The sequence below is a fragment of the Pan troglodytes genome, chromosome 16, assembly GCF_028858775.2.
Source record: "Pan troglodytes isolate AG18354 chromosome 16, NHGRI_mPanTro3-v2.0_pri, whole genome shotgun sequence".
NCBI lineage: Eukaryota > Metazoa > Chordata > Mammalia > Primates > Hominidae > Pan > Pan troglodytes.
Genome location: NC_072414.2, coordinates 56797667 through 56816983, shown reverse-complemented (window position 1 = coordinate 56816983; position 19317 = coordinate 56797667). Strand labels below are relative to the sequence as shown.

The following is a 19317-nucleotide window of genomic DNA, read 5'->3' as shown; positions in this document are numbered from 1 at the left end:
ACACCCAGCTGAAAATTTTTCTTAACCTACTCATTTACTCATACACAATGACGCATGCCACTGATATTCAATATATGTCAAGACAACACTGGAGAAGAAAAATATCTCTCAAGATTTCTTTCAAGCCAGGCATGGTGGCACACTCCTGTAATCCCAGCACTCTGGCAGGCTGAGGCTGGCAGATCTCTTGAGACCAGGAGTTCGAGACCAGCCTGGGCAACATGGCGAGACCCTAGTCTCTATAAAATATACAAAAATTTGCTAGGCGTGGTGGTAGTCATCTGTAGTTCCAACTACTTGGGAGGCTGAGATGGGAGGATCACTTGAGCAGGAAGGTCAAGGCGGCAGTGAGTTATGATTGTGCCACTGTACTCCAGCCTGGGTGGCAGAGTGACAACCTGTCTCAAAAAAAAAAAAAAAAAAAAAAAAAAGATTTCTAACAGGTTTATGGAGATATAATTCACATACCATACAATTTAAGCATTCAAAGCATTCGATTCAATGGTTTTCAGTATAGTCACGGGGTTGTGCAACTATCACCAATCAATTTTAGACTATTTTTATCTTTCTCCCATTTTGAGAAAACAGAGGCTTGAGACATTATGGAAACCTGCTTAGGGTAGCATCCACTGGAAAGGCATTGCAGTGGCTGTTACTAGCTGAGATTCCAGTCCAGGTTATACCTTTCATGAAGCTAGGCCAGTCACCTTGAGGCAGAAGAACAGGGTCTGGAGGCAGGGAACCTAAGGCTGTTTCACGCCGACTTCCTAGAACTAAATTAAAAGGAAAACCCGGCTGGGCACAGTGGCTCACACCTGTAATCCCATCACTTTGGGAGGCCGAGGCGGGCAGATCACGAGGTCAAGAGATTGAGACCATCCAGGCCAACATGGTGAAACCCCGTCTCTACTAAATATACAAAAATTAGCTGGGCATGGTGGCATGCACCTGTAGTCCTAGCTACTTGGGAGGCTAAGGCAGGAGAATCGCTTGAATGGGGGAGGCAGAGGTTGCAGTGAGCCAAGATAGCGCCTCTGCACTCCAGCCTGGCAACAAATAGAGACTCCACCTCAAAAAAATAAGAAGAAGAAGAAGAAAAAAAAAGAAAACCCTGGCCGGGCATGTTGGCTCACGCCTGTAATCTCAGCACTTTGGGAGGCCGAGGTAGGCGGATCACGAAGTCAGGAGTTCGAGACCAGCCTGGCCAATATGGTGAAACCCCATCTCTACCAAATATACAAAAATTAAATGGGCATGGTGGCACGCACCTGTAGTCCCAGCTACTTGGGAAGCTGAGGCAGAAGAATCGCTTGAACCCAGGAGGCAGAAGTTGCAGTGAGCCGAGATCCTGCCACTGCACTCCGGCCTGGGCAACAGAGCACAGAGCCAGACTCTGTCTCCCAAAAAAAAAAAAAAAAAAAAAAGGAAAACTCTAACTTCCACTCCTAAGTAAGGACAAGGACAAAAGGACCAAAGGCTACTCCCTTTGACGTTTCCCGCATGGCAGATGGGAGATTGGCAGATGGGAGATTGGCTGTCTGCAACAAATCATACGAGTGTGGGTCCAGTCTTCGTTTGCAACTTTGTAACTTCACTCCGGCCTCTGAATGGTTGCTGTCTGCAACCAATCAGACTGATTATCCCTACCACTTCAGTTACATGAAGTAAGCGTAAAGTTCCCAATGGGAAACTTCTAGGGGGTATTTGAACCCAAGAAAATTCTGTATCTCGGGTCCCCTCCCACACTGTGGAGTGTACTTTCGTTTTTGTTTTTTGTTGTTGTTGTTGTTTGTTTTGAGACAAGTTCTCGCTCTGTCGCTCAGGCTGGAGTGCAGCGGCACGATCCAGGCTCACTGCATCTTCTGCCTCCTGGATTCAAGTGATTCTCATGCCTCAGCCTCCCAAGCAGCTGGGATTACAGATGTCCACCACGACACCCGGAAATTTTTGTATTTTTAGTAGAGACAGGGTTTCACCATGTTGGTCAGGGTGGTCTGGAACTGCTGACCTCAAGTGATCCCCCCACCTCGGCCTCCCAAAGTGCTGGGATTACAGACGTGAGCCACCGCGCCTAGCCGTACTTTCGTTTTCAAAAAATTCCTGCTTTTGTTCTTTTGTTGCTTCATTGTTTCTTTGCTTTGATGGGCATTTTGTCCAATTCTTTGTTCAAAACGCCAAGAACCTGGACAACTTTCAGTCACCACCCTCTACCGCTAACAGACTGGGAGCAGTGTGGTATAGTAGCTAAACCCCATGGAGTGATTAAGCGAGCAGGTAATCTGGGTTCAATGTTTGGTTTTGCTCTCCATATCAGCTATGTGACCTTCAGTAAAATCTCTGGAAGCCTTGCTTTTTTCTCATTTGAAAAATAAGGTCCGGGCTCATGCCTGTAATCCTAGGACTTCGGGAGGCCACGGTGGGTGGATCGTTTGACCTCTGGAGTTCGAGACAAGCCTGGGAAACATGGTGACATCCCGTCTATACGAAAAAAAAATTATATATATATATATGTGTGTATATATATATGTGTGTATATATATGTGTGTGTGTATATATATGTGTGTGTGTGTGTGTGTGTGTGTATATATATATATATATAAATTAGCTGGGTGTGCATCTGTAGTTCCAGCTACCTGGGGGGCTGAGGCGGGAGGATCACCAGAGCCCAGGAGGCGGAGGTTGCAGTGAGCCACGATCGCGCCACGGCAGAGGTTGCAGTGAGCAGAGATTGCGCCACTGCACTCCACTACAGCCTGGGCGACAGAGTGAGCCCTAAGAAGGAAAAAGGAAAGGAAAGGGCAATTTAATCCATGGTACTTATCATTATCTGTAAAATGAGGTAGCCAGACTCACCTGTAAGATCCTTTCCAGCTATGTAATTCCAAGCTTCAATGAGATAATAAAGATGATTAAAAGTAAATTCTTTCAGCATCCTGTGCAAGAAGAGGGATAAAATTTCCCTGAAGACAGAGACTCTACTCGCTTCCGCTGTACCCTCTGGCACGTGGCACAGGTCTCAGAGTTTCTCACTCATGGGCCTCAGGTGAGTGAGAGAGCCAAAGCGTAAAGTCCCTTACAAAGGCAGAGAAGGATGTAGAGTTGGGGGCGGGGGAGGGATTGGGCAGGCCTTGGGGTGGTCTGCCCAGAACTGGACAACGGTACTGTGAGTGTAAACAGGGGTGTCAGAGTCCAAAGGCAGATCTTCCCCAAGGCTAAGCCCAGCCTCTGCGTGCGGGCTAGAGGGGAGAGGGAGTGTGCTGGAAGGATGGTTCTGAAAATAAATCTTCGGAGTCGCGTAGGGTTTTCAGACCCGACACCACGCGCCGCCGGGTGGCTGCCGCAGCGGCGGCCTCCTCCCACCACGCCCAGCCGTCCACTGGATTTGGTATGCTCGGCCACAACCATAAACCTCCTTCCTCTAGCAGGCAATTGGTACAGCCCAAGCTCCTGGAGTAGAGGCGCAAAGAAAGACACGCCCATTGTTACGCCCCTACCTCTGAGTGGCTGGAGAATTTAAAGATCCAGTCGGTGATTGGGTGATTTTCTGCCTCTAGCATTTGAAAAATTTCTAGTTTCGGAGCTTAGCCACAGGCCGGCTACGATCTGCTTGTTCATCTGAGTGTCGGCACAAGTGAGTGTCTGCCCGAACCCAGAGGTGGGGAGCAAAGAGCCTGATTTATCTAGGGGTTTCCGGCGGGAGGGTGCAGACAAATGGGTCAGCCTGAGGGAGCACGGCTTCTAGGGTCCCAGGGTCCCCCGCGATTTCCCTAGCCGAATATTTTCCACCTCGTCCCCACCTTGGTGGTGGGAAGCGCGAGGGCATGGGAATCACACTGACTTTGACTACTAGCCGCTGTGGCTTATGAAGGGCAAGTGAGTTTCCCTCTCTTAGCCTGTTTCCACGTCTGTACACGGGGAAGAGTGAGACCTGCCCGCTGCATATAAGCCAGTGAATGTACCTACAAGGCAGAAGTCGCTTATTACACGGCAGCCCTCTTTGCATCTCCCCACCGGCGATTCTCCTGCTTCCTGGGGAGAGGACTCTGAGGATTCATGTGCTCGCCCTGGGTCTCGGGGAAGGAGGATTCTTTCTGCGCAGGGACCCCTGTTCTAGTGAGGTCCTTGCAGGACACCTGAGGCTCCCTAATCCTCGGTGCCCATCCGCCGCTCTGGAAATTGTTATGTAGCACGGTGTGTGTGTATATGTGTGTGTGTGTGTGTGTGTGTGTGTGTATAGAAATTGTATATATAGTGTGTGTATATATATATATAGAAATTGGATATATAGAAATGTAAATTGTGTAGCAGGGTGCGTGTGTGTATATATATGTGTATATATATATACACACACACATATATATAATGTATGCATATGTATGTATTTATATGTATGTATTTTTTTTTTAATTAGAGGGTGTCGCTTTGTTGCCCAGGATGGCCTCGAGTTCCTGGGCTCAAGCGATCTTCCTTCTTCAGCCTCCCAAAGTGCTGGAATTACAAGCGCCCGCCACCACGCCCGGCTAATTTTTGTATTTTTAGTAGAGACGAGGTTTCACCATGTTGGCCAAGCTGGTCTCAGAACTCCTAACTTCAGGTGATCCGCCCACTTTAGCCTCCCAAAGTGCTGGGATTAAAGCGTGAGCCACTGCGCCCGGCCCAGGGCACATTCTAAGGGTGGATTTTTGGTTAGCCCAAAGCCCTTTCTCCGTCTTTGTGACCTCTTTGTGTTACCAGTGACAGTCCTCGTGATCCTGTGTAGCCTTGACCCTGCTCCCTGTCACGTCCTTTATAGCACCCATTACGTCCCCTATAGCACCCATTACGTCTCATGAATCCTCATGACCCCTGTGCTCCGGTGTCTTCGCAGACCAGCAGAGGCGGTGACGATGCTCTCGGGCATAGAGGCGGCGGCAGGGGAATACGAGGACTCGGAGCTGCGGTGCCGCGTGGCTGTGGAGGAGCTGAGCCCGGGCGGGCAGCCGCGAAGGCGCCAGGCCCTGCGCACCGCGGAGCTGAGCCTGGGTCGCAACGAGCGCCGCGAGTTGATGCTGCGGCTGCAAGCGCCAGGACCCGCGGGGCGGCCGCGCTGCTTCCCTCTGCGCGCCGCGCGCCTCTTCACGCGTTTCGCCGAGGCCGGGCGCAGCACCCTGCGGCTCCCCGCCCACGACACCCCGGGGGCCGGCGCAGTGCAGCTGCTGCTCTCGGACTGCCCCCCAGACCGCCTGCGCCGCTTCCTGCGCACATTGCGCCTCAAGCTGGCTGCGGCCCCGGGTCCCGGGCCGGCCTCCGCCCGAGCGCAGCTGCTGGGCCCGCGGCCCCGCGACTTCGTCACCATCAGCCCTGTGCAGCCCGAGGAGCGGCGGCTCAGGGCGGCCACCCGGGTTCCGGACACTACGCTGGTGAAGCGGCCTGTGGAGCCCCAGGCTGGGGCCGAGCCTAGCACAGTGAGGACGGGAAAGAAGGGACACCTTTAGGAGTAGATGTGCCATTCTTTAAGATGGCAGAGACCTAGAGACCCAAGTTTGAGGGGAAGCCGGTGTGGGTATTTGATACCCATCTGACATCTCAGTATGACAGGGGTGTGGGAATTGTGCCTGTGGTTGTTATAGTGTAATCCCTGAAATGGAGTAAATCAAAACAGGAAATGGGACCTGGCTACATTAAAAGAGAAAGCAGAGGCCGGGCATGGTGGCTCACGCCTGTAATCCCAGCACTTTGGGAGGCTAAAGTGGATCACCTGAGGTTAGGAGATCTGAGGCCAGCCTGGCCAACATGGTGAAACCTCGTATCTACTAAAAATACAAAAATTAGCCAGGCGCGGTGGCGGGCGCCTGTAATCCCAGCTACTTGGGAGGCTGAGGCAGGAGAATAGCTTGAACCCGGGAGGCAGAGGTTTCAGTGAGCCTAGATCGCGCCACTGCACTCCAGCCTGGGTGACAGAGCGCGACTCTTCCTCAAAAAAAAAAAAAAAAAGAGCAAGAGAGAAAGAAGAGAAGGAGGCTTGCAAAGGACTACAGAAAGAATGCTGGGAGAGGGTAATAGGCCCAGAGTAGAGGAGCTTATGGAGAAAATGAAGTGGTCATTCGTGTCCTGGGCAGCCAACAGTTGAAGCAGATGAGGGGAAAAAAGTCTGGTGGGTTTGACAATTTTTGTGGGCTGGGGCAGGTGAATCATAGCCCACCAGGGTTTGACACTAAGCTGGCAAGAGGACAGAGACAGGATAAGAAGGGGCCCTGGCTAGACAGGGTTTTGCTTGGGTATTTTGAGGTGAGAAACAGGTTTGTGATAGGAAGAGAAACTTAGGTGACAGGAAGGAAACTTTAGTGACAGGATGAGAAGGGTTAGGGAACCCAGGGGAAGGAGCTAAGGGAGGGTGTAGACCACACTGGTGTGGTCTGCCCAGGACTGGACAATGGGGGTCTTCAGGGCACAAGGAGAGATCGGGACCCCAAGAGTTGCTGGCAAGCTCTCCAGGCAAACCCAAGAGCTCCATGGAATGAAGGCAGTAGAGGACAAAGGGTTACCAGGCCCAGCATTGCACATGGGCCAAGAAGGGTGGGGGTAATGCCTAGCGGGTGGGAGGATGCTCTGAGATAGCTCTGTTCCCCCCAGGAAGCCCCAAGGTGGCCCCTGCCTGTGAAGAGGCTGAGCTTGCCCTCCACCAAGCCACAGCTTTCTGAGGAACAGGCTGCTGTGCTGAGGGCCGTCCTGAAAGGCCAGAGCATCTTCTTCACTGGGAGTGCAGGTAGTGGGGGCAGAGAGGAGGTAGGGGGACAGTGGTGGGGTGGGATAGAGGAACAGGGAGACCTGTCTAACTTTGCCCCTGTCCAGGAACAGGGAAGTCATATCTGCTAAAGCGAATCCTGGGCTCACTGCCCCCCACAGGCACTGTGGCCACTGCCAGCACTGGGGTGGCAGCCTGCCACATCGGGGGCACCACCCTCCATGCCTTTGCAGGTAAGTAGGAACCCCTAGAGCTTGAGCTAAGAGCAAGCCCAGCTTCTGGGAAGGGAGAGAGGGGAGGTCTGCATAAAGAGGGAGTTTTGGGGGCTGGGCGCCGTGGCTCACTCTTGTAATCCCAAAATTTTAGGAGGCCAAGGTGGGAGGATCGCTTGAGCCCAGGAGTTTGAGACCAGCCTGGCCAACACAGTAAACCCTGTCTCCACAAAATTTAAAAATTAGCGGCCGGGCGCGGTGGCTCACGCCTGTAATCCCAGCACTTTGGGAGGCCGAGGCGGGCAGATCACAAGGTCAGGAGATCAAGACTATCCTGGCTAACATGGTAAAACCCCGTCTCTACTAAAAATACAAAAAAATTAGCCAGGCATGGTGGCAAGCGCCTGTAGTCCCAGCTACTCTGGAGGCTGAGGCAGGAGAATAGTGTGAACCCAGGAGGCAGAGCTTGCAGTGAGCCGAGATCACGCCACTGCACTTGAGCCTGGGCGACACAGCGAGACTCCATCTCAAAACAAAACAAAACAAAATTAGCTGAGCATGGTGGTGTGTGCCTGTAGTCCCAGCTACTATGGAGGTTGAGGTGGGAGGATCGCTTGAGCCCATGAGGCCCAGGTTACAGTGAGCCAAGATTGTGCCACTGCACTTCAGCCTGGGTGACAGAAAGAGACCTCTCAAAAAAAAAAAAAAAAAAAAAGAGAGGCTTTGGGTATTAGCCCAGGCTGAATAGTGTCACTCACAGGCATCGGCTCAGGCCAGGCTCCTCTAGCCCAGTGTGTGGCCCTGGCCCAAAGGCCAGGCGTGCGGCAGGGCTGGCTGAACTGCCAGCGGTTGGTCATTGACGAGATCTCAATGGTGGAGGCAGACCTGTTTGACAAACTGGAGGCCGTGGCCAGGTCAGTATGTTCAGAGGGCAGCAGGTGAGAACTGGGACCTGGTGGTCTTCTGTGTGCCCCTAAAGCACCCCACGCTCCTCTCCAGAGCTGTCCGGCAGCAGAACAAGCCATTCGGAGGGATCCAGCTCATCATCTGTGGGGACTTTCTGCAGCTGCCACCTGTGACCAAGGGCTCCCAGCCCCCACGGTTCTGCTTCCAGGTATTACTCACCTCCTAGCTCTGCTCTCCTTGGGGGTCTGCTCTGCTCCTTGACCCACCCCCACCCTGCCCCCACCAGTCCAAGAGCTGGAAGAGGTGTGTGCCAGTGACCCTGGAGCTGACCAAGGTGTGGAGGCAGGCAGACCAGACCTTCATCTCTCTACTGCAGGCCGTGAGGCTAGGCAGGTGAGCTCTGCTGGTTGGGGAAGGGGCTATGGGATGAGGATCCAGGCATGGGCCACAGTGGAACACAGAGAGGGACCCACAGAAGGGGTAGAATTGTTACCCTCAGGAGCAAGCACTCCATGCAGGAAGAGGAGCCTTGGGCAGGACACTGGACAACTCAGGATGGATTGTAGTCAAGACCATCATGGCACCATAGGAGATGGTTGCTCTGTGAGTGCTGGGACCTAGCCTCCCTCAGGGTTGGGTCTCCATCACCTAGCACAAGGCCTGGCATAAAGTAGGTGTCAGGGGCTGGGCACGGTGGCTCACGCCTGTAATCCCAGCACTTTGGGAGGCTGAGGCAGGCGGATCACAAGATCAGGAGTTTGAGACCAGCCTGGCCAACCTGGTGAAACCCAGTCTCTACTAAAAATACAAAAATTAGCTGGGCGTGGTGGCACGCACCTGTAGTCCCAGCTACTTGGGAGGCTGAGGCAGGAGAATCGCTTAAACCAGGGAGGCGGAGGTTGCAGTGAGCCAAGATCATGCCACTGCACTGCAGCCTGGTGACAGAGCGAGACTCCGTCTCAAAAAACAAAAACAAAACAGAAACATAAGCTAGATTTTTCACCCAAGGTAGGAGGCAAGTGGATAGAAGATTGTACCCTGGAGGCCAATCTGGGTCCTGCAAATCTCCAGCCTGTGCTCACTCATCATAGCCAACTTCCTCAGGAGCATTATGGAGTGCGAGGGTGGCCAGCTCTGACCTGGGGCAGCACAGGGAAGGGTGCCCACATGTGATCAAAGCTCAGTACCCTGCCCCTGCTTATTCCCCATGTTTGGGGTCCAAGTTTGGAAGGGACAGGTTGGCCAGCTTGAGGGGGCAGCAACTCTTCCCTGGTGCCCTCTTCCAGTCCCAAGGCCTGACCCTTGGCCTGCGGCTTGAGCCATCCTGCCCATGTTCCCCACCTCCCCTGCTGCACAGGTGGGCTCTGCCCTGACAGTCCAGCCCCAACAGGTGTTCAGATGAGGTGACCCGCCAGCTCCAGGCCACAGCTTCCCACAAGGTGGGGCGAGATGGGATTGTGGCCACGAGGCTCTGCACCCACCAGGATGATGTGGCCCTCACCAACGAGAGGCGGCTTCAGGAGCTGCCAGGTGAGCAGGGAGCCTGGGCTGGGCAAGACCAGCTGGGAAGAGTTATAAGCAGATGTAGCCCCCAGGCAACCTGGGCCTCTGGGTCCTAGGCCCCCAACCTCTGAAGCCATAAAGGCCCTCATATTTGCAAATGCAACTGTGACTTTGAGAGGTGTGATGAACTAAATTCCACAGCCCCCCAGGCCTGCGCTGCCTCTACTCCCTACCCCCGTGCTCTGGTCTAATAGTTTTTTTTGGAGGCTGGGAGTGGTGGGTCACACCTGTAATTCCAGCACTTTAGGAAGCCGAGACAGGCAGATCACCTGAAGCCAGCAGTTCGAGACCAGCCTGCCCAACATGGCAAAACCCCATCTCTACTAAAAATAGAAAAAAATTAGCCAGATGTGGTAGTGGGCACCTGTAATCCCAGCTATTCGGGAGGCTGAGGAGAATCGCTTGAACCCGGGAGGCAGAGGTTGCAGTGAGCCGAGATCATGCCTTTGCACTCCAGTCTGGGCAACAGAGCGAAACTCCTTCTCAAAAAATAAAATTAAATTAAATTTAAATTTTAAAAAAGTCTTTTTTGGGATGCTGAGTCACAAGTCAGTGATTTGTGATCTGTTTGCTCAACTCTTTTTCTCCAGGTAAGGTACACAGATTTGAGGCTATGGACAGCAACCCTGAGCTGGCCAGTACCCTGGATGCCCAGTGTCCTGTTAGCCAGCTCCTTCAACTAAAGCTGGGGGCCCAGGTGAGTGGGAAGCAGGGCCTAGCCCCTGGGAGCTTGGGCTGTCCCGCATGGGCCTTGCTGATCCCTACCCCTCTGCCCAGGCCACTCTGCAGCCAGTGGGCCCAGCTTTGACCACACTGAAAACCTCCCTGCCTCCTGTTCCCACCCACCTTCCCATCTTAAGCTTTCTACTGTTTTTCTCTTCCTACACCAGGAGGTCCTCCAAGCAGTGTTGTTTTGGGCAAATTTCTTTCCCTTGCTGAAGCTCTGTCCCCTCATCCCTAAAAATGGGGAATGAAATACCTACCCCACACAGCTATCTTCTGTAGTATACTTTATAAACAGGAGACAGTCCTGATTCCTCCCTCAATGTTGGGGGTGGGCAGAAGATTTTCCTTAGGGCACCCAAGGGGAAAATGCAGGCACAGTGTATCTGAGAGGGGTGGCAGGACCTAGAGGCCATCCCTCAAGATCTGTGGTCCACAGATGTACCTATAACCAAGCCAATCATTTTCAAAGCCCTGTGATAGAGGTTGCCTTATTGATCCCTTACCACCTCCTTCTGGGGCAAATTGAGCAAATATTATTCCTCTTTATGGACATAAAGAAAAATTGGGACCGAGGAAGATAAGGCAACTTGCCCCAGGGGTCACAGGCAGCCAGTGGCAGAGCTAAGGATTGGGATTCAGTGTCCCCATGACAGCTTCCTGCCCTCAGCCTCTGAGAACAGCGATGGCGAAGCTAAGACCAGGCATGGGTAGGGGGTCTGCTGTCCATTCCTCTCTCTCCCTTGCAGGTGATGCTGGTGAAAAACTTATCGGTGTCTCGGGGCCTGGTGAATGGTGCCCGAGGGGTGGTAGTTGGGTTCGAGGCAGAAGGGAGAGGTAAGTGTTGGGAGGAGGTGGCAGTCCTGCTATGGGGCTTTGCAGCATGGCCCCGGGAATGGTGGGGGGAGAAAAAGACTAGGAAGGAAAGCTCCAAAGGCCCCTGCTCCTCACCTCAGAGCCCTGAAGCAGAGCTAAAGTTGGACTGCTCCATGCTCTCCTTAGGGCTACCCCAGGTGCGGTTCCTGTGTGGAGTCACTGAGGTCATCCACGCTGACCGCTGGACGGTGCAGGCCACCGGGGGCCAGCTCCTCAGTCGGCAGCAGCTGCCCCTCCAGCTGGCCTGGGCGATGTCCATCCACAAGAGCCAAGTGAGCACCGGTGTGGGGGGCAGGGACAGGGAGGGCAGAGGGAGGTCAGGCATGTTGCAGTCTATGTGTCTTTTTTTTATTTTTGAGACAGAGTCTTGCTCTGTCGCCCACGCTGGAGTGCAGTGGCGCGATCTTGGCTCACTGCAACCTCCACCTCCCAGGTTCAAGAGATTCTCCTGCCTCAGCCTCCTGAGTAGCTGGGACTACAGGCGCATGCCACCACGCCTGGCTAATTTTTGTATTTTTAGTAAAGATGAGGTTTCACTTTGTTGGCCAGGATGGCCTCAATCTCCTGACCTCGTGATCCACTCACCTCAGCCTCCCAAAGTGCTGGGATTACAGGTGTGAGCCACCGTGCCTGGCCTATGTGTCTTTTTTTATTTTATTTTATTTTATTTTATTTTATTTTATTTTATTTTATTTTATTTTATTTTATTTTTTGAGACAGAGTCTTGCTCTGTCGCCCAGGCTGGAGTGCAGTGATCTTGGCTCACTGCAAGCTCCGCCTCCCAGGTTCACACCATTCTCCTGCCTCAGCCTCCTGAGTAGCTGGGCTACAGGCGGCCGCCACCACGCCTGGCTAATTTTTTGTATTTTTAGTAGAGATGGGGTTTTGCCATGTTGGCCAGGCTGGTCTCGAACTCAGGTGATCTGCCCGCCTCGGCCTCCCAAAGTGCCGGGATTATAGGCGTGAGCCACCACACCCAGCCCAGAATAAACTTTTCTTTAGTGAATTTCCAAGTCCACCTCCTCTCCCTTTCCTGGATACATTCACTTCCCCTCTGCCATCTCCTGCCCCACCGTTTTCTAAGCCACCACTAGATACGTTAAATTGTATAAATTGTATACAACCACTGTATCAAGTATAAAGTATAGATATAATGAATAATCCTATTTTGCACAGAAAGAAACCAGGGCTCATGTGTCCCATGTCACATAGTTAGTGAGTGGCAGCCTGGATTCAGCTCCACGCCTGTCTGACCCAGAGCCTGAGTGCTTTCCTTTCACTCCATCCCTCAACTCTTACCTGGATCTGTCTCCTGGTCCCCCTCCTACTCAGACAGCCACCTGCTGTCATGCTCTCCCTCTGTCTAGAGACTCTCTGGACTGGACGAGGAGATCCAGGGGCAGTAGCAGGGCTGGTAAAGGGTCAGGCCTTTCGGGGCAAGGGACTTAAGGCTGAGCTGACTCCATCTCTGTCCCTGCATCCCCCAGGGCATGACCCTGGATTGTGTGGAGATTTCTCTGGGCCGTGTGTTTGCCAGTGGCCAGGCCTATGTGGCCCTTTCTCGGGCCCGCAGCCTGCAGGGCCTACGTGTGCTGGACTTTGACCCCATGGCGGTTCGCTGTGACCCCCGTGTGCTGCACTTCTATGCCACCCTGCGGCGGGGCAGGAGCCTCAGTCTGGTAAGAGGGAGTCATCCAGTGGTGGGCTGTGGCCATGGGCAGGGTGGGAGCTAGGACAGAGGGAGGGCTGGCCCAGTGGGACCTGGGGTGGGGGCAGAAAAGCCCTCTGCTGGCTCCTTTGGGGGTGAGGGCAAGAGGAAAGAGATGCTGGCCCCCAGGTTATGGTCCTGGGGAACAGCACAAACCCATGACTGGGCTTCTCTGGCTCTGATCCAGGAGTCCCCAGATGATGATGAGGCAGCCTCAGACCAGGAGAACATGGACCCAAACCTCTGAGCCTCACCCACAAAGAGAAGACAAAGGGTGGCCTGTGGCCTCCCCGTCCTCCTGCTCCCTAGTGGCCCAGGGCCCCAGGGAATAACTGGAGTAGGCAGGCAGTGTCCCCTTCTGTATTTTTTAGGGACTCTCAGCCTCCTGGCAGGGTTAAAGGGAGAGTACTTTAAACCCATATACCAGCTGTGCTTCAGTTTCTCTCACTTTGCCCTGGGTCAGCTGCTGTAGGGTCAGAAGTAACCCTTTCTGTGCCAGTTGAGAATGAGCCTGTGTGGTAGCTGATGTCAGAGGACAAAGCTCTCTGCAAGGGCTGGACACAGAGCTGCAGAGTCCTGAACATCCCTCCTTTCAGGCTGCAGAAGGGAGCGGCAATGAAGACAGGTGCTCCGGAAGCAGCATCAGGGCTCTTGGAGGGGACTGGTGGGGACTCAGGCTGGGTACAGCCTCCAAACAGAGAACGGAAATTAGGTGTGTCTCTACAGCTAGGCCCAGCCTAGCCCAGCCCAGAACAAACACCCTTCAGAGCCTAACCAAAGAACATAAGCTGCAAAATGTGCACCCATATTTTAAGCTGCTTTTTCAGGGGATAAATAGTGTTTGGGGACATTGAAATGGATGTTCTCAAGTTGTATTTATTTTGGACAAATAAACTAGAGAATTGTGTAAAAACTGTGCCTCCTGCCTCCTCTCTCTCCCCCTCTCACTTGTGCACGTGCACACACGTGTTTGTTTAGGCCACAGTGGCTGAGATCACACCCTTCTGTGAGGTGGTCTTAGTATCACTGGTCGTTTGAAAAGCTGAGTTATCTGATGTTGGTGACTAGCAATAAAATGACATTGTCACCGGGCATGATGGCTCACGCCTGTAATCCCAGAACTTTGGGAGGCCGAGGTGGGTGGATCACCTGAGATCGGGAGTTTGAGACCAGCCTGACTAACATGGAGAAACCCCATCTCTACTAAAAATACAAAATTAGCCAGGCATGGTGGTGCATGCCTGTAATCCCAGCTACTCAGGAGGCTGAGGCAGGAGAATCACTTGAACCCGGGAGGTGGGGAAGTGGAGGTTGCAGTGAGCTGAGATTGCGTCATTGCACTGCAGCCTAGGCAACAAGAGTGAAACTCTGTCTCAAAAAAAAAAAAAACAGGGCCGGGCGCGGTGGCTCACGCCTGTAATCCCAGCACTTTGGGAGGCCGAGGCGGGCGGATCACGAGGTCAGGAGATCGAGACCATCCTGGCTAACACGGTGAAACCCCGTCTCTACTAAAAATACAAAAAATTAGCCGGGCGTGGTAGCGGGCGCCTGTAGTCCCAGCTACTCGGGAGGCTGAGGCAGGAGAATGGCGTGAATCCGGGAGGCGGAGCTTGCAGTGAGCCAAGATCGCGCCACTGCACTCCAGCCTGGGCGACAGAGCGAGACTCCGTCTCAAAAAAAAAAAAAAAAAAAACAGAAATGACGTTGTCATTTGGTGAAGGTGAGTTACCATCACCCAATAGTCAGACATACTAGAGAATTCACGTGGTGGGAAACAAACAGGCCTGCTATATGTTGCTGCATTTGCTAGGAGCCTGGGTTGAAATTTCTCAGTTTGAGCCTTGATGGTCTCCCCAGCTTGAACCTGATCATCAACAAACTAACTTCAGTTTTTCAAAAAGCCTGATGGAAATTGCCCAGGGGTCCTCATAGGCTAGCTAAAACTAAGATTCTCTGCTTGTGAGTGAAAAGGTATCGATTCTGGGTGGTAAATATGGGTTATGATGGAGGCATGCATTGGCAGCTACAGGTGTCAGATTAATAAAAAAGGTGGCTGGGGCCGGGCGCAGTGGTTCACGCCTGTAATCCCCAGCACTTTGGGAGGCCAAGGCGGGCGGATCATGAAGTCAGGAGATGGAGACCATCCTGGCTAACACAGTGAAACCCCGTCTCTACTAAAAATACAAAAAAATTAGCTGGGCGTGGTGGTGGGTGCCCGTAGTCCCAGCTACTCTGGAAGCTGAGAATGGAGTGAACCTGGGAGGCGGAGCTTGCAGTGAGCTGAGACTGCGCCACTGCACTCCAGCCTGGGCGACAGAGAGAGACTCTCTCTCAAAAAAAAAAAAAAAAAAAAAAAAAAAGATGGCCAGATAAGGTGGCTCACACTTGTAATCCCAGCATATTGGGAGGCCAAGGCGGGTGGATTGCTTGAGCCCAGGAGTTCGAGACCAGCCTGGGCAACATGATGAAGCCCTTGTCTCTACCAAAAAACAAAAATTTGCCGGGCACAGTGGTGTAGTTCCAGGAGGAACTCTGGAGGCTTGAGGTCAGGTGTTCAAGACCAGCCTGGCCAATATGGTGAAACCCCATGTCTACAAAAATTAGCTGGGCATGGTGGTGCCACCCTCCCTGACCTTGAGGAGTCAATTTTTTTTTTTTTTTTTTGAGACAGAGTCTCGCTCTGTTGCCAGGATGGAGTGCTGGAGTGCAGTGGCACGATCTCAGCTCACTGCAACCTCTGCCTCCCTGGTTCAAGCGATTCTCCTGCCTCAGCCTCCCAAAGAGCTGGGATTACAGGCACATGCCACCAAGTCTAGCTAATTTTTGTATTTTTAGTAGAGACAGGGTTTCACCATGTTGGCCAGGATGGTCTTGATCTCCTGACCTTGTGATCCGCCCACCTTGGCCTCCCAACTGTGCCCGGCTGAGTCCATTGTTTTTCTGTGACACAATTTCTTTTCTCTCTTCCAAACAGAAGACACTCTTAGGAGCAGAAAACAAGCCCACCAGAGTGACACCTCCTTCCCCTACCCCACAACAAGTGGGCAACCATGGGGGTCTTTAAATGTGGTGCCATTTATATGTCAGATGTTCCCAATTTCCCCATGCAACACATCCCTTCTCCCAGGTCCAGCTGTGAGCAGGTCACACTGAGGCCCTGCCCTCAGGGCAGTTACAATCTGGTTGCACTTTGCTGCTTTCACTCTTTCCTTCTACTGAACATACGGTCTGGGGACCACCCAGTTCAGCCCAGATAGCACTATCTCATATTCTCTAACAGCTCTGCAACCTTCGGAGGTCTTGGATGGAAAGAGGAGAAACTGACTCAGGATAATTGAAGCAGGGAAGGAAGATAACAACAGGCTATCTCAAAGAACTGATATGAAGCCCAGAAAACTAGGCTTGGAAACAAATAGAAATCAGAAAGGCTAGAGCCACTGGCAGGAGTAGAGCTGGGAGCAGTCAGGCCAGGAAGACCTTTGCAGCCGCCACCAGACACTGAGCACAGCTGCCAGGGGCAGGAGCTCTGCACTCTGCTACCTCCTCCCCCGATTCAGTTCAGACCTAAAGGCGGGTATGGGGCTGGTTGACCTTGGTCTCCCATGCAAGTCCTGTGGCTACTGGCAAGAGGCCAAATGTTTCATCAAGTTGCAAGAGGGCCTAGTGATTCTGTCCAGGATGACTCTCTAATCACCCCCGAAGGCCGGGTTGTTGGGGATGTCTGAGGGTCCGGTGATGCAGTTATCTTCTGCATCCTCACCTGGGACTCCTCTCTCTGACCCCATCCTCCACACATGGCTGAGGCATCCCACTCACCCAGCCCCTTCCCCTTCCGCAGGGGCTGATCACAGCTTTTCCCGGTCTCATATGCATCTGTCCTGCTATATAAAATGTCTTTCTCGTGAGACTACCTGGGCACCGGAAAGTCCTCTCCTTAGCAATCCCTTCTCATGGTGAAGATGCTCTCTGGAAGGCCCCCAGAGGAAGACAAGTGAGTTCCACATGGTGGGGGAGCTCCAGACATTCCTGACCCGCATGCCAGATCACAATAGTGGATTATTTTATGAGGTGTGCAAGAAACCTCACGGTTCTCTATTTTCTTGACATCTAATTTAACTTAACTTTGAGCCTGTATCCCGAGGGGTGTAGGGAAACCCTATCTCAGTCAGACAGGAGGCTCCTCAATCCCCAGGGTCAAATGAGAGTGGGGCTTATAGGAGCCGCCCTCATCTTCAGGGCCCGCCCTGATCACCATCCATAGGCAGTAACTCAGCCTGGGCCCTGGGATGGGGTGGGAGGCTTTCTGAGACTCTCCAGTACCTCATGCCAGGCCCTCTGGGCCCCTGCCACCTCCCTGTGGTGCTCCCAGAGGACCCTCTGACCACTTGCCCCTCCCCAGTCTATGGAACCCTCCTTCTCTCTGCCTCTCCTTCCCCCCAGCATCATCCTCTCAAGGAACTTTACCTGTGAAGCAAAGGCCAGGAAAGACTGTGTCCTCAGATAGCTTCTGGATTTGAGGCAAAGAAGCACAGGGCGAGCCATATACGGTGGCTCGCACCTGTAATCCCGGCACTTTGGGAGGCTGAGGTGGGTGAATCACTTGAAATCAGGAGTTTGAGACCAGCCTGGACAACAAGGTGAAACCCATCTCTACCAAAAATACAAAAAATTAACCAGGCATGGTGGTGCGTGTCTGTGGTCCCAGGAGGCTGAAGTGGAAGGATCACTTGAGCCCAGGGGGCAGAGGTTGCAGTGAGCCAAGATATCATGTCACTGAAACTCAGGCTGGGTAACAGAGTGAGACTCCAGCTCAAAACAAAACAAAGCAAAAATACACACACACACACACACACACACACACACACACACACACACACCTAGCACATGGAAAGGGGCAGGCAGACAGCAAAGGAATGAACAAAGAAATAAGGAAGGTAGAGAGCTTACCCTTAGGACTTGCTACCTGCCCAAGAAAGCTGCCCTCATATAGCAGGGTGTGGGTGGAAAAACTCCAACTGCTTTTTCCTGTTCTCTCAACAGCAACAACAATTAACACAGAGAGAAGACTTCTGTGACCAAATGCAGGGACTTCTTCCCATCAACAAACAAGCAATTTTGTAGCGGACACCAGCTGGGTGTCCTCTAATTTAATTCTGAAGCTATCTACCTGGAGGCAGCCTCAGATCCCACAGGTTGAGGACTCAGTCCCCAAAACTGACAGCCCCTTCAGACAGTCACAAGTCTGGGCCTCTGGAACTTCTGACCGACTGGCTTCAAGTTGGGGTTCCCAAGACCCCTCTCTTTTGGTTTGATTAATTTTCTAAAGTGAGTTACAGAACTCAGGGAAACACATTTATCACTTTATTAGAAAAGGATACGTGGGGGAAGGGGTGTAGAACTTCCCTCTCTGGGAAAGCCTTCCTCCACTAATATCCACTTGCTCAGCTACCCAGAAGCTCTTAGAACCTCTGCTTTGGGGCCTTTTATGGAGAATTCATTATGTAAGCATGATTGATTAACCATTGGTCATCAATTTAACTTTCAGCTCCCTCCCCTCCCCTGAGGTCATAGGGTGGGGCTGAAAGTCCCAACCCTCTAATCCCGCCCTGGTCTTTCCGGTGACCAGCCCCATCCTGAAGCTGCCTAGGGGCTGCCGGCCATCAGGCAATCATCAGCATACAAAAAGACACTTATCACTTTGGAGATTCCAAGGATTTTAGGAGTTGTATGCCAGGAAATGGGGATGAAGACCAAATGTATATTTCACATTCTTACAGGCTGTGCCACTGCTGATGGGGGCAGGGGGCACCCCTTCATTTCTGTTTCCTTCCTAGTTGCGGGGATTTCGCACTCTCCTCTCCACTCTCCCACAGGAAGGCTGGAGTTGACTTTGCCAGGTGGACGAGTTGGAGAAAAGGTGTTTGGAGAGAGGAGCTACACAGTGCAAATGCACAGAGATGTGAACTATCCTTGATGGACCTATGGTCCACTTTAAAGGCTTTAATGCAAGAGAAGGTGGTATGTGGGGAGGCTGGCCTGGCCCTGAGGGGGCTGAGCCCAGAGTAGGGGGCTCAGCCCAGGGCGATCCAGTCCCCAGCTGGGAGGCAGGCAGGGGGCCAGGCAAGAGGGGCAGGGCGATGGCCCTCAGAAAGATAATCTTATGACCTGACTTGTCACAGTTCCTGCCACTTCTCAAAGACATTCACCCTTGGAGGGGGAGTCCCACTTCCTGCTGTCCCTCCACTTGCCTCTTGTGCCTTATGCTCCCTCCTCAGTGTCCCCTGGGATCTGCATCTGAGGGTAGTGAGCAATTTACAGCTCAGTCTCCCTGCTAGGATGAAGCGGATCCCTTGATCCCGAGAGACACAGCTGAGATGTCTTTGTGTCCTCACAACCCTCAGCAGGATGACTTTTGAAAGCAGATGCTTCATTAAATGTTTCATAAGTGAACAAAGGCTTGGACAGTGACCTGAGAGGTAAGGAATGTTTACTCCCATTCTGCAAAGGAGGTAGCTGAGGCCTGGAGAGGTTCTTAGTGGCAGAACTGGAACTAGAATAGAACCCTGAGCCCTGTGCGCTCCTTCACCCTGTCTTCAGTGGGGTGC

General features: G+C 52.6%; 1 protein-coding gene and 1 long non-coding RNA gene across 11 annotated transcripts; one reads left to right on the top strand and one right to left on the bottom strand.

The window, feature by feature from the left end:
- Positions 1 to 102: 102 nt before the first annotated feature.
- LOC134808545 (uncharacterized) lies at positions 103 to 2948 on the bottom strand. The gene is made up of 2 exons (XR_010151748.1): positions 2854 to 2948; positions 103 to 398 (listed from the first exon to the last, which is right to left on the bottom strand). It is a non-coding gene; the product is annotated as an uncharacterized LOC134808545 (long non-coding RNA).
- On the top strand, positions 1636 to 13625 carry PIF1 (PIF1 5'-to-3' DNA helicase). 10 transcript variants are annotated; one of them, XM_063795131.1, is made up of 15 exons: positions 1636 to 1664; positions 2930 to 3043; positions 3555 to 3631; positions 4868 to 5444; positions 6613 to 6745; positions 6832 to 6957; positions 7697 to 7850; positions 7936 to 8050; positions 8129 to 8235; positions 9233 to 9372; positions 9996 to 10102; positions 10878 to 10965; positions 11131 to 11276; positions 12492 to 12683; positions 12900 to 13625. In XM_063795131.1, the coding sequence occupies exons 4-15, from the start codon at positions 4887 to 4889 to the stop codon at positions 12957 to 12959; spliced, it is 1926 nt and encodes a 641-aa protein (XP_063651201.1). In that variant the 5' UTR covers positions 1636 to 1664; positions 2930 to 3043; positions 3555 to 3631; positions 4868 to 4886; the 3' UTR covers positions 12960 to 13625. The 10 variants fall into 10 exon arrangements, 7 of the variants coding, with proteins under 7 accessions (XP_063651201.1, XP_009427606.2, XP_063651200.1 ...); XM_063795130.1 differs by lacking the exon at positions 1636 to 1664 and adding an exon at positions 1802 to 2274; XM_009429331.5 differs by lacking the exons at positions 2930 to 3043; positions 3555 to 3631 and having other exon boundaries at positions 1654 to 2274.
- The last annotated feature ends 5692 nt before the right edge of the window (positions 13626 to 19317 follow it).